At 39.1% G+C, this 13691-nt stretch overlaps 1 protein-coding gene across 1 annotated transcript in view; it reads left to right on the forward strand.

Moving 5' to 3' along the window:
• RSF1 (remodeling and spacing factor 1) overlaps positions 1 to 13691 on the forward strand; it is a 57756-nt gene that overhangs the window by 22196 nt on the left and 21869 nt on the right. Inside the window, exons 3-7 of the mRNA XM_085216481.1 lie at positions 2427 to 2519; positions 2828 to 3033; positions 4954 to 5108; positions 9187 to 10910; positions 12906 to 13103. Of these exons, the coding sequence (XP_085072607.1) occupies positions 2427 to 2519; positions 2828 to 3033; positions 4954 to 5108; positions 9187 to 10910; positions 12906 to 13103 (2376 nt within the window). The remainder of the gene's footprint in view (positions 1 to 2426; positions 2520 to 2827; positions 3034 to 4953; positions 5109 to 9186; positions 10911 to 12905; positions 13104 to 13691) is intronic.

Consider the following 13691-nt stretch of genomic DNA (forward strand, 5'->3'; position numbering starts at 1 on the left):
TGGCTGTAGGGCTTCAGGGTCTGAATTTCTCCAGCACGAAGCACCTACATGGTTGTGTATGAGTGAAGTGAAGAAAGGGTTTGTCCTGCATGTTTTAACAGCTGAGAGGAGCAGGCCAGCTTAGCTGCTTTGGGAAACGTGTAACTGAATTCATTCAGACTGCTGTGTCTCCCAACAGAATGCTTTCACTGACTCTTGTCAAACATATTTTGTGTTTTTGTACAGATAAAATTTCTCTGGGCTGGTGAATTCAAAACCTGCAGCCCTGACCACACCGTTCTGCCCCAGTTGTTAAGAGTTGAGGGCTCAGTAGTCCCACCTAGGCAGACTCCTCTGCTGTGTTTGTCACCTTCCTCTTTTCACTGGTTTAAGTGAAAGTGTGGGGTGAGCTTATAGGAAGTGTTGGATGCTGCTGTAGCTGCTTTCAAAATGTTTGAGAGACGTCCTGACATCTTTTTTGCAGGATAGGGAGCTACTGACTGCTCTTCAGTGTGGAGAAAGCAGCTGTTCCCATGAGCAGCAGGTTTTTGTTTGGTGTGAAAAGTCCCTTCTGTGAAGTCAGAGACTGATATTGAGACAGGGCCCATGTCAGTGGGATCTATAGTTCAGGGCTGTGACAGTCCTTGTCAGTAGAAAGCGTGATCATCTGGTTTTTGATTGTCAAAATGTAGTCATTTCAGTCTGAACAGATGCTTCATCAGCTCTTATGTCTCTTGAGTTGTTGCTTTGACAGTCATACACTTCTGAAGCACATGAAACTTCTCATTATTGCTTTCATACTTAATGAGCAAGCAATGAGCAGTGACTGGCACCTGCCCTGAGCAGGGGTTTGATGTACAGTTGCTCAGAGTTCTTTGTGTTCCAGAATTGAAAATAAAGAAGAAAGCAGACTAAACTCATTTAGTGCTTGAGGAACAATCGCTTCTCTTGCCGTGAGCTTTGTGCCAGAGGAAAACTTGTGTTAATGCCTTAGCCTCACATTAGGAAAAACTGCTCCTCAGCAGAATTCCGTGTTATCGGAGCACGTCTTCACCACTCCCATAGGTCACAGAGTCAGAGTCTGATTTATGGTGTGGCTGAGCCAATCTAATTGCAAGCTGATGCCAACAAGCATGGTCCCACGTTTCCCTTTCTTGGTGCTCTTGAAGCTTACCTGACCTCAGAGTGAGCCAGTTTAGGCAACAGAGCCAACAGAAAAGCAGCTCTTCGTAACAAAAAGAAGTAGCTTTCTGCTATTTTACCTGCCTTAACTAGCTTACACTTAGGCCAGTGAAGAACTCGTGTCAGTACTGGGGGTAGCGTGGCCGTGGGGACGGAGAAGGGAGAACACCTCTTTTGGTTGTAGCCCACACTGAGTTGTACAGTACATTTAGTGGGGAAATTTAGTGTCATTTTTCCTTCTGTTTCCAGAGAAAGCTGCTTTCATATGTGATTTCCAAGTTGTTCAGTAGCTTAGTGATAACGTCATGCATTTGATAATTCGGTGAGTGGGAGACTATTGAGTTCTGATTGAGTTTGCTCAGCAGAGATTAGGCTCCTTGTGGACTGGAGTGCAGAGGATGTGCTGATTTGGATAGCTGTGATTCAGGGGTGGCACTTCAAAATATTCTTAATTGGAGATGTGGCTGTGCTAAACTCCTGCCTCCTTCTGATGGGTATTCCCACCTCAACAGGTTGGAGTTCTCAGTGCTGCAGCTTTGACTGAGAGCTCCTGCTGTGTTTTGCCTTTCCATGAGTTCTTTTAAGCACATTTGACTCCTTCAGGGAGGAGAGGGAATTCCTTCTGCACTGCTCTTATTGGAGGTTCCTGTGATTCAGTCTTCGTCCTTTCTTGCTGCTTTTTTCATGTTCTTTGCTTTTTTCCTCTTGAATGCATTGAACTTATTTGCTTTTAGTAAATTGAGGCTGGCTGCACTTAAAATATTTTAAAATATTTATCAAATGACTCGAGGGCCAAGCTATTATGCCCAATAATTCCACAACACAGAGTGTAAGTCTCATTTATCTGCAGTACAGTTGTAGGACAGGAGGATCCCAGGGGGGCTCAGCAACTGATGTGCTAAGTGCTGTAAAGATATGCTAAGAAATCACATCTACTCAAGAGAATTTATTTTCTAAATATACAGAAAAATGGAAGTTTTTGCATAGCAAAGATGAAAATAACTTCACAGATCAGAGCTGTGCTGCCAAATGTAAGAGTTTTAAAGCAGCTGGTATCAGGGTCTTAGTGATATATTCTTCCATGGAGTTTTGCCAGTGCTTTCTGACCTATCCTAGTTTTATTTTTTTTTTGTTCAAGACTTTTTGACTTAGAATCCTGACAACATCACGTATAATTTTAGTGCAGTGAGGTGCTATTAACATAAAAGTTTAAAGTTACTTTTATTCACTAACCCTACTAATCTCATTGTTTTCTTTGGTGACAGATATGCCAAGAATTCAACAGCACTTGGGCTTGGGAGATGGAAAAAAAAGGATACCTAGAAATGAGCGTCGAATGCAAACTGGGGATTCTGAAGGTATGCATTCAACTAAGTTTCTAATTGTCTTTTTCCTTACTCACTTGAATATCTTAGAGATTGGACTTTCTCACTCACTGAAGCATCCTGCAAATTTCACTTGGCTGACCCATACCTGGATGTATTAAATCTGGAGCTGATCTTGGAGCAGGAGTGTTGTTCTTTGTAGTGGGACAGTTGTAGTGTAGTGGGACAAAGCAAACAACGTCATGCTTTACGTGCTTACTTTTCTTACTCGTACTTCCACGTATTATTTCTCTTTATGTTTTTATGTTTTAACATTCTTTCCACTTTCTCATTTTTTTCAGTATCTCTGTGAATGTCAATTTGATGACAATCTGAAGTTCAAAAATATAATTAATGAGGAGGATGCCGATGCCATGCGCCTTCAGCCTATTGGGCGAGACAAGGATGGACTGATGTATTGGTATCAGCTGGATCAGGAGCATAATGTCAGGATGTACATAGAAGAACAGGATGACCAGGATGGATCCACATGGAAGTGCATTGTTAGGTATTCTTTTTTTTTTTTTTTTGTCCCTTTTTTTCCCAATGTTCTGTAGGGTGGGATTCTTGTGGCTATGTGTGACTGGTGTTCGGAAATTCATTTCACTCAATCTCCATTTCTCACAGTTGTCCTACAGTGAGATTTTCTGCCTGCAAATGTGTGATTTAATGAAAAAATAGTCCAGAAATATCTCAGATTTGTACATAATAGCTAATGACTTCTATGCTCAATTAAGCTACAAAGGATATATGGAAAGGGTACCGAGAGAAAATTCTTTTGAGGACAGTGCTTCCATGTTGCCACCTGACATGCTTTTTCCCTTTGGAGATGGAGGGGAACTGTTCCTTCTTTAGCTTCTGTCCTAAGAAGACAGTTACAAGTGGACAGTTTTGTTCTTATGTAGATTACGTTGCAATTTGAACTTCATGGAACTAAAAGCATTGCTGACCATCCGAACGGGTACAGAGCCCTTCCTGAGCAGAATTCAGCTCATAGATAACTGAAGTTGAGGTACATGATGGTGATACAGAGCGACATGTGCATGACTCAGTGCCCCTGGGTCTCTGTTGCTTCATATTTGGTCTGATAATATTTTAGTGATATTTTAGCCTCAGACTTATGGATTTTTGTGATTTTGGTTACATACTTTGTTGTATCCCTCTTTATGCACAGGATGCATGAACATTAATAGGAAAATAATTAGTTCTACATATATACATATTTTTTTTATCTAGCAGTTGTCTGTTTTTAGTTCATCTCCATGTAAACTTATTTTTCTTTTGACTAATTAATTGCAAGAGGATTTTAAACTGGGCCCAGCAGCATCAACTCTGACTAAATTAATACACAGAGATGTAAGAATAGATCTTAAGGAGTAATGTATATTATTTTTATTTTTCTGTTTGTACGTTTTAATTTCCATAATTTCAATATATTTTTTAAATTTTTATGATTATAAATAAATATAAATTTAATTTGTATAGCTTACTTAAATATCCAAAGCTTAGTAACCAGGTTAGCATACAGAATGTTTTAAACCACTGTCAATGGGCCGTAAAGTGATAAGCCTTACCACCATTGAAATTGAGACAGCTGTTGTGGGTGAATAAAGGAAATGCATCTAAACAAGCCAACCAATTGCTGAACAGCATTTATCATTTTCCTACATTCTGGACTCCAGGGATCAATGCCAAAAGCAGAGGAAATGGGACTTCCTCTGGGCAAGTTCTGACACTGCAGAAAAACACAGTAATGCATGATGACTTCTGAAATCCTTTTAAACCTGTGTAATTCTGTGTGTCAGGCTTGATGCACTTCCAGCCTTTTTTTTCTTTTTTTTTTCTTTGAATCTAGTTGTTGAATGTTGACTTTGGAAAAGGAAATGTGAGAGTCTTGTAATTCTAGTCTGTTTTGAAAATAAAGAACCTGTTTAATCAACACTCAAACTCATTATCTATTAAGGTTTTGGTTTTTCTAGTTAGATATCCAGTGTAAGGAGTTAAAATGCACTGATGTTCAAACACATAGAGATACACAAATAGCCAGAGCCCTCTGGACATCTTTATATTGTTTTCTAAACACATTAAGAAGAAATTGCAAAGAGAAGCCAATGAGAACTGGTAAAAAAAGGATAAATAAAAAAATAATAAATGGTAGCAGCTTGGATCCAGACCAACAGGACTTGAATCTGGATAGATAATGCCGTTCAAAACAAAGTGATTTTATTGTGGTATGGATGAGTTGGAAGATTTCTGAATGCAAAATTGTAGCCACTCTGGTAGGACGGGCATTTCACTATGCTCGTGTATAAGGTTTTCAGGGCAGTGTTCATTTAAACAGATGGTGTTTGTTTATTTTTAATGAATCCCTCTGGGGTGAGTGAGTAAGTGGCTTATCAGACAATATGTTTTTTCTTCCATCATCCAGAAACCGAAATGAGCTTGCCGAGACCCTTGAGCTCCTGAAAGCACAAATTGATCCTGCCCTGCTGAAAAACAATTCTCAGCAGGAGAATTCATCACGTGAAAGCCCAAGTATAGAAGATGAAGACACCAAAAAGGGTGAAGAAGCATCTACACAAGGTTTTCTGCCTTTTCTCACATTTTAAATGTTGTGCTGTGGCGGTGTCAGAATTTTCAACTTGATTAAAAGTTACTGTTTTAGATTAGGACTCTTTAAAACAAACAAAAGACCATTTCTGTTCATAGTAAATCAAGTGAACACTGATAAATATTACTTTTTTTTTTTTTAGTGCATATTTAGATGCAAATTATTTATAAAAAGAGAGATATGTATAAATTGTTTTCCAATTAATTTTATTTATGCTGTACATTTTGTATAGTATTGTAAATATGTCATTGTACGTTTTTGTGGAGTATCCAACTGTTGCCCAACTTTTCCTGTTCTTTTAACATTAAAATTTCAAAAAGAAAAAAAACAAAAACTTTGTGCAATGCCATGATTGAAATCAATACAATATGTGTATGTTATTTATTTTTACTTTTAAGTTTGAATCAGAAATGCAGGCTTTCTCCTCACAATCTTGAAGAAGGCATGAGCTAATGTTGAAACAAATTTTGAAATACAAAAATATTTATACATGAAGTGGTCGTGAGCTGCCTCCACCATGTTATTTTTGCTAGTAAAGAACCCATTTTCCTTCCTTACTATCATGTCATTGCACATATTAAATATCTTGCCTGACTTGGTGGTTTGTGCATTGGTTTTACTTAGTATCAGCCTGAAATATTTTCTTACAAGATTTTTCTTAGGTTATGAGAAGCTAAAAGCTTGTTATCCCAAGTAATTTTACCCTGGTTACTACCTAACTTTAACATTTGGTTAAACTACAGGAGAGGAGTTGCTCAATCAGAAACAAGATTTAAGATTCCGATGTGTTAATGTGTGCTTCTTCAAATCTGTGTAATTAATCTGTTACCTACCAGAGAGGAGCTCTACACAGAAGGACCCAGGGGTCCTGGTGGACAGCAGGTTGGCCATGAGCCAGCAGTGTAACCTTTGTGGCCAAGAAGGCCAGTGGGATCCTGGGGTGCATTAATAAGAGTGTGGCCAGCAGGTCAAGGGAGGTGATCTTCCCCCTCTACTCTGCCCTGCTGAAGCCACAGTTAGACTGCTGTATCCAGTTCTGGGCTCCCCAGTTCAAAAGTCAGGAATCTCCTGGAAGGAGTCCAGAGGAGGGCCACAAAGACGATAGAGGGCCTGGAGCTCCACTCGTATGAGGAAAGTAACTTGGGTATGTTGAGAAGACGACTGAGAGGAGATCTGATAAATGTTTATAAGTATCTGAAGGGAGGTGGGAGGTAAGTAGATGAGGTCAGTCTCTTCTTGGATAGGACAAGGAGTAATGGCCTAAAACTTGAACATAAGAAGTTCCATACAAACATATGGAAGAGGTTCTTTACAGTAAGGGTGATGGAGCTCTGGAACAGATTGTCCAGAGAGATGGTGGAGTCTCCTTTTATGGAGATATTCAAGACCCATATGGACACCTACCATTGCCACCTATTGTAGGGAATTTGCTTTAGCAGGGGGATGGACTCAATGACCTCTTGAGGTCCCTTCCAACCCATGCCATTCTGTGGTTCTGCAGTTAACTGGATATACAACATTAGCGAGACCTGTCCTGGTTCTCAGTATCAAAGAGAAATGCTTCTCATTCCTGTTCTTCTCAACAAACATTGTAGAATGGAAGAAATAAATGAAACATTTAGATAAGTATAAATTGGGTTTGGGAGTGTTAAAAAACAAGTGCAGAAATCGCAGTAAATTGTGACAAACACTGTGAGAATTGTCTCCATCTAAGACCAGTATCTACCTTTGCATGCATCTGACAACAGAATCTATGTGGTTACTGATACTGTAGAATTCATTCTAGAGTACTGATCTTCCTTTTGTCTGACTAAGAATTAGTCAGGTCAGCTAATCAAGACCTCCTTTTTGAATATGATTTTACTGAAGTCAAAACAATTCATTTTATAACATCTTAACTAAAGTCTCCGCTGTAGACAAGTCCCAAAGTCCTTTTCCACACTCCAGTGTCACCAAAGTCACTGGCTCAAAAGCCATGCAGGATCACTCCTAGGCTCTAGTCCCACAGACCTAATGATTAAAGACATTATTTATATATGCTCTGATTTAATTGCAGCCAATATACTCACAGAGCAGCACTTTGATCAGTTAAGTTTAATAATTCTTCCTATTAGTCATCAAACTATCCTCAAATTCTAGGAATATATAAAAGCCCTTCAAAGGTTCTATGAAAATTTATCAGAAGGACTGAAAGCTGCTTTGACAGCTTTCCAAGTAGCATTAAAATCATTCATTCAAAAATAAATGGATCCAGTTCTTGCTTTTTTTTTTTTTTTTTACCTAGCCTTCTTGACTTGAATAGCTTTAAGACAATTTGTGCATCTGCTGAGTCATTATGACATATCAAGTGCTTTTTCAGCAGCTGGGAGAATTAAAAAGTAGATCTTAGAACAGCCATTGCTTTATTAGTGCAGGAGAGATTTGGGATTCTGGTGATGTTAGTTGGGAAAAAGCAGTTGATGATAGGAAGAAATGGTTCAAGTAAGTCAATCCAGAAAGATGTGAAGAGAAAGTGGAAGGATACATGCACACTGAATGTGTCACTGTCAATTACTGACAAATGTCTTTAGAGAGGTGGCTTTAATGTTACAAGAGCTCAGAGTGGTGATTACCTCTATGAAGGGAGAAACAAGCATCCTTCAGCCTTCAAACTGTTATTGCTTCTGGTTGCATCTCTTGCATCTGGAGATGCATCTTGCACCCTTTGCTACTTGCTGAGGCTTATTTGGGTATGTTCTTTGTATTTAGAACCATTCAAAAATATATGACTTGCTTCTTCACCGCTCTTTTCTTTTGTAAAATGTTTATTTTCTCTAAATGTAATTAATTCACGTTCTTGCCTTTCATGTTGGTAATCACTTTGGGGAGCTCTCAGCTTGGAAAAGAGTCACACCGGTGTGGAGGGAGAGGGATGAGGTAGAAGAAAGAAAACATGGCTTTGTTGGGAGTTACGGCACCTGTTCTGTAGCATCTTCCAGATGGCAGAAGATGCTGTTACACTATCTGTACTGTATCATCTTTGCTTTTTCTAATTAGCTCTGTCCCTACCTGACTCAAAAAGCATGGCAAAATAAAACACCTGAGATGTTAAGTAGCGTCAGTAATGATAAGTAATTGTATGAAATGCAGAGCAACAGAATAAATGTATGGATTCTTCTGAATGCTGTAACTGTATTTTGCGCCCCAGTGATTCACAATTGCTTAAGCAAAGCAGGCATGATCTAATTTTTTAAGCTCTGCGGGATTTTCTTGGTGTATGTTTGTCTTAGAAATGGCAAATGAAGTGAATGTAGAATACGATCTGTTCAATGCATTTTGATTGTATATAGAAGATGTAGCCACTGCCCAGGAATAGAATCCAGGTGAATTTTCTGTTGGTTGTTTCCTCCCCCCCGAAATGTTGAAATACAACAGTTAGATGTTTCTTGAAATAAAAGTGTCTACAAACAGGGAACTGATTCATGTGAATACCAGATTATGGGAAGAGCTCTGAGTCTCCTGAACAGCCTGACCTAGTGGGTGGCAACCCTGCCCATGGCAGGGGATTGGGACTCTGTGATCTTTATGATCCCTTCCACCTTATGGTTCTGTGTGTAGGATTTGACTTGAAGAGCATGGGATCTTGCAGCATGGTCTGCTTTGTGAAAAAAACTCAGACACTCAAGAGAGATTTCTTGAAAGTTGATGCTTCTTGCACGCTGTGCTTAGGTTTTCTGTATCTGTTCTTTGAAGGTATTGTATTACAACTGAAGAGGGAATTGAGATGTACGAAGGAGGATAAGTATAGAATTCTGCTAAAAGCATCTGAAATTTAGGTTTATCTTGGCGTGTAATTAAGTCAAATGGTGATTCTGTAGCTAAAAATTGGCAACCTCCTTGCTTAATGATAGCTTGAGACAAGCCAGGCTCCTAATAATTCCAGGAGAGAATATTTATTTGCAGGGAGCTTTGGGTTGTTGATTTTTTTAGATACGCCTTCATTTTGATGGATACTGTTTGTAATTCTATAGGTCCCCTGGTTGTTACATCGTTATTTTTCTCTGTCAACAGAAAACCAATTAAAAATCAAAGAAGAAAAAGACGAGGTGGAGGAACAGTCAAAGGAACTGGAAAATCTTCCTCTTCCTGTGGTTAAAGAGGATGAAAACATGATGAAAATAGAGAAGGCTGAAGAAAAAGAAATTATAAAATTGCCAGTAATAGTAAAATTAGAGAAGCCTTCAGAATACAACGAAGAGAAACAAACTGTCAAAGAGGAAAGCGACTCCTTTAAAGAAAATGTCAAGCCTGTTAAAGCAGAGGTGAAGGAAAACAAAATAGAACCAAAAGACCTAAAAGAAGTAAAAAGTTCTACTGACAAAATAGCAGTTCATGAGCCCGAGAGGTTAGAATTTTGTGTTAATGTCAAAACTCCTCAGGAAATTGTGGAGAAATCTGTAGAAGAAAGCGAGAAACTTAAAAATGACCAGCAGGCAAAAATACCCCTTAAAAAGAGAGAGATCAAGCTGACAGATGACTATGACAGTCCTATAAAGGGGTCCCTGTGTAAATGTGTGACTCCAACAAAGGATGTCTTGAAGGAAGAGGGGAAACCAGAAGAGGAAACTTTTAAGAGAGTCCCTACAATTACTGCTTTATGTCCCGATGGGAAAGTGCTGGTAAATGGAGAGGTTAGCAGTGAGAAAATAACCCCAAGTGTCATACAGAATAATAGGTCGGAGCACTCCGTTGGTACAAAGGAAGACAGCAGCTCATTAAAAGAGAAAAATGGTAAAAGTGGGGAAAAGGTATCAGACTCCCTAAATTCTGTTAGTAAAATTATAAAAGCATGTGAGGTTGAGAAAAATGCGGTAACTGTGGTGAAAGAGCTAGGAGCTGTGGTCTCTGAGGTTTCAAATCAGAAAGTGCCTTCAAAGGAGGAATCTAGTCCTGTGGAGAAAGAGAACCTTGACAGTCCAGCTACTGAAATGGTAGCGGAAGAATCTTCAAACTCTGAAGACTGTGCCAAAAAATCCGAAGAGAAACTAGCCACGATAATCAAAAAGGACAGACTGCCGCCACCCAAAGAATGTTTAGAGAAGCTGGAGAAGCCCACAGATGCATCTGCTCCTGCAGAACTGCCCAAGCCTGCAGCATCTGAGGAAGAGACCTTGAAAAGCAGAAACGAGCCTGAGGAGAAACCTGATTCTCCCAAAGCTGCTGAGACACCCCCTCCATCTTCTTCTCCTGTTACTTTAGAGAAGACTGTTTTGGAAGCGGAGGGCTCTGATGCTAAACCTGCTCTCCTTGAGGAGAGCCAAGTAGCAGAAAAATCCAGCCCTGAAAAACCAGAGGAAGAGCCTGAAGCTGACAAGCCGGAGCCAGAGGGATTAGATGATGCCCACGCATCCAATCTAGAGAACTCCTCCGAGAGTAAAAAGGATTCCCCAACACCTAAAAGCAAATTTAAGTATAAACTAGTTTCTGAAGAAGAAAGCTGCACAACAGATAATAAAGAAATAACTTCTGAAAGACAGAAAGAAGGGATTAAATTAACTATCAGGATCTCCAGTAGGAAGAGAAAGGCAGAAACACCACCAGAAGACGTCACTGCTGGCCGCACGTTAAGGAGATCCCCAAGAATATCTAAGCCTACTCCAAAAGTTGTGGAGACTCGGGATCAGAAATCTGACAAAAAACGATCTGAAGAGGAAGAGGAGAAACCTGCTCATAAGCAGGAAAGAAAAGAAGATGCAAAAAAACAAGAGAAGGAGTCAAATTCTAAGGTTAACAAGGTAATATAGTTTTACTGTTTGGGGTTGCCACAGTCTTTCCTAATAGGAGTACATGCATTTACATAAGAATATTAAGGATTACTTCCCTTTGGGCAGCCTTTGCGTGGAGCTAGATTTGCAGTCTGGTTAGTGGATTCAGCCAACTTAAAACCACCCCCTAAGAGAGTGCTAATATCTGTTGACTTAGCAGCTTCTAACATTTTTCTTGTAAGTGAAACAAAGAAGACCAAATCAATCCAAGTGAGTACTTTTAAAACATGACATAATCAGACCTGAGTCAGTCTAACTTTGTGGCTGAATGGAGACTTCCATTCTTCCAATGGAGAAAATCCTGTGGATTTTCTAGGTGGACACTTGCTGGTGTCTGGGTGGCCAGTTTGAGAATGAGCATAAGCAAAGAAACAAATATTATGGCTTCTTACGTATGGGATACACAATTTGCTCTGGGCAGAGGGTCTTTTTCATACAAAAAGTTAAATGTGCATCTTTACATAGTGCTTGTAAAATAATGTAATTATCAACAGCTTTATTCATTTAACTTCTTTATGTTTTTGGATGTGCAATGCCAAAGAAAAGCAAGGAGGAAAAAGCAGTCTGTATTTTTAAGTACACTCTTTTCTATCAACTTGAAATCCTCTCAATATTTCACTACTGTGTATTTCCTTATTGTTCCTGTAGTTTTACCAACACACGCTCATATTCAGCAAGTTCTGAATAACCTTCATAAAATGAACAGTTTTACTGAATATTTCATCTTTTTTTTTTTCTTGTTGAAGAGGTTCTTTAAAGATAGATTCAAAATAAAGATGACGTATGATGAGGCCTCAAATTAAATTAATTCTCTCATGGATTTAAAGTACAGTTTTCTACTAAATTTTAGTGAACAATGACATCACTAAAGAGACAGAAGTTAACGATAAGAACCTGAATGAAATTTTACCAGTATGATGTATTGCTGTGGTGTGAGTGTGTCCTGCAGAATATTTTGTACATTTTGGTTTTGTTAGTTTTTGTTAGCTGGTTCAGAACAGCGAGTAACCTAGTCATAAATGAAAAGTGTTTTGAGCTGAAAAACCTAGGGAGGATATTTTCCTTTTTCAGTTTCTGGAGGGTAAAAAATATTTGTGAGAACTTGAATTTTTGGTATATTATTGTGAAGTTAAAATATCCTTCTGATTGTAGGAAGTAGTTTTAACTAATGCAAAATGGGATTCTGAATTGTAATTGGAATTCTGTTTTTCATCCAAAATATATCTTAAGCAAATCTCTGATAAAACTTAACACTTCATGTAGTAGATGAGAGAAGTCATTTTTCCAGTCCTTAAAATAAATAAATGTCCAAATAACTCACTGGTAAGACATGTGGTTATTTTATTAAGGTGGGTATGATATAAAGGGGTGAATGCCCTTTTCAACTAGCATCTAATGAATCGTTTTTTTACTTATGAAAGAGAATGGAAAAATATAAATGTGAAAGCAGACTGTGCCCTTACATGGTGCACTGATTTTGTTTCATAAAACTCTGCCTATCATAAAAGGGAGCTTCTAAAACACTGAAATTAATGTACCTGTTAGAGTGTAAGCATGTTTCCTAAAGCAAAATGAAAGAGATGAAGTGTATGTTAAAAAAGAAAAAAAGCCAACTATACGTATACATATATTCTGTTTGGATTGTGGAGAACTATCATAAAAAAACTTCAAATGTGGAATTCACCATGTTCAGAAGAAGGGCCTCAGTCACTGGTCTGTCTTTTTGGTCTGAGATCTCATTTGAAAATTTCTCTGCAGGTAGATACAATAGTTTTCTGCCTTTAGTATCCTGTTGAACTTCAGGGCTCATTGAAGGTGTCTGTTCCTTGAAATGTTCTCTTGTGAAATTATTGCAACTGTTCTGATTGAGATGGATCACTTTACTGTAGAGAAAAATATCTTTTAGGATCTGGAAAGAAACTGTAAGTTTCCTTTGTGTTTTCTCTTTGAACTGGTATCACTCAGAGAAGCAAAGTTCGGTGGACGGGTACACGAACACGTGGCAGGTGGAAATACTCAAGCAATGAAGAAAGTGAAGACTCAGAGAGTGAAAAAAACTCTGATGAAGAGGAGGAAGAGGAAGAAGAGGAGGAAGAAGAAGCTGCACCTGCTGACGATGATGAACCATGCAAGAAGTGTGGCCTTCCCAACCACCCTGAGCTGGTAGGCTTTGGGGGAAACCTTCTGAGTGATTCGGGCAGTTCTGGTAGATCAGAGGAGTGTCTGAAGGTACACCATTCTGTGGGGTGGCAGTGTGTAGAAGCCCAACAAGCTTTCAGTGCTTCTGATGTTTATGGTGCTGGTTCATCAGTAGTACATACTGTCATAGATTCTTCTGATTATGTGGGAAATGCTGTGAGTCCACACAATGAGCATATTCTCAGGTGTGTGAAAGATATCCCAGCATGGTTGAGACAGTTAGAATGTTAGGATGCTAAAGATGAGTATTCCACTGGACGGTCACACAGTTTATGTGAGCATTATTGCTCAGTTTTAATGGAAATAGCTTTACCCAGCTAAGGAGGAATCCCAGTAGTTGCCTGGTTCTGCATACCCCAGAGAGTCTGTGAGTCTCTCTTTACCACCCTGGACATAAGAACACCCCAGCTGAGGAAACTACCTAAGATTGCTGTGGTTCCCTTCTGGCCTGTATGGCCAGGTTTCCTTCATGTGGATGTAAGTGCTCAGGGAAAACAGTTCCCACCACATCTTGTCCAGATGTAGTTTTCTACTTAGTCCAGGGTCTGGAAA

This window comes from Meleagris gallopavo, chromosome 1 (assembly GCF_905368555.1).
Source record: "Meleagris gallopavo chromosome 1, MGAL_WU_HG_1.1, whole genome shotgun sequence".
In the NCBI taxonomy this organism is placed as follows: Eukaryota; Metazoa; Chordata; class Aves; order Galliformes; family Phasianidae; genus Meleagris; species Meleagris gallopavo.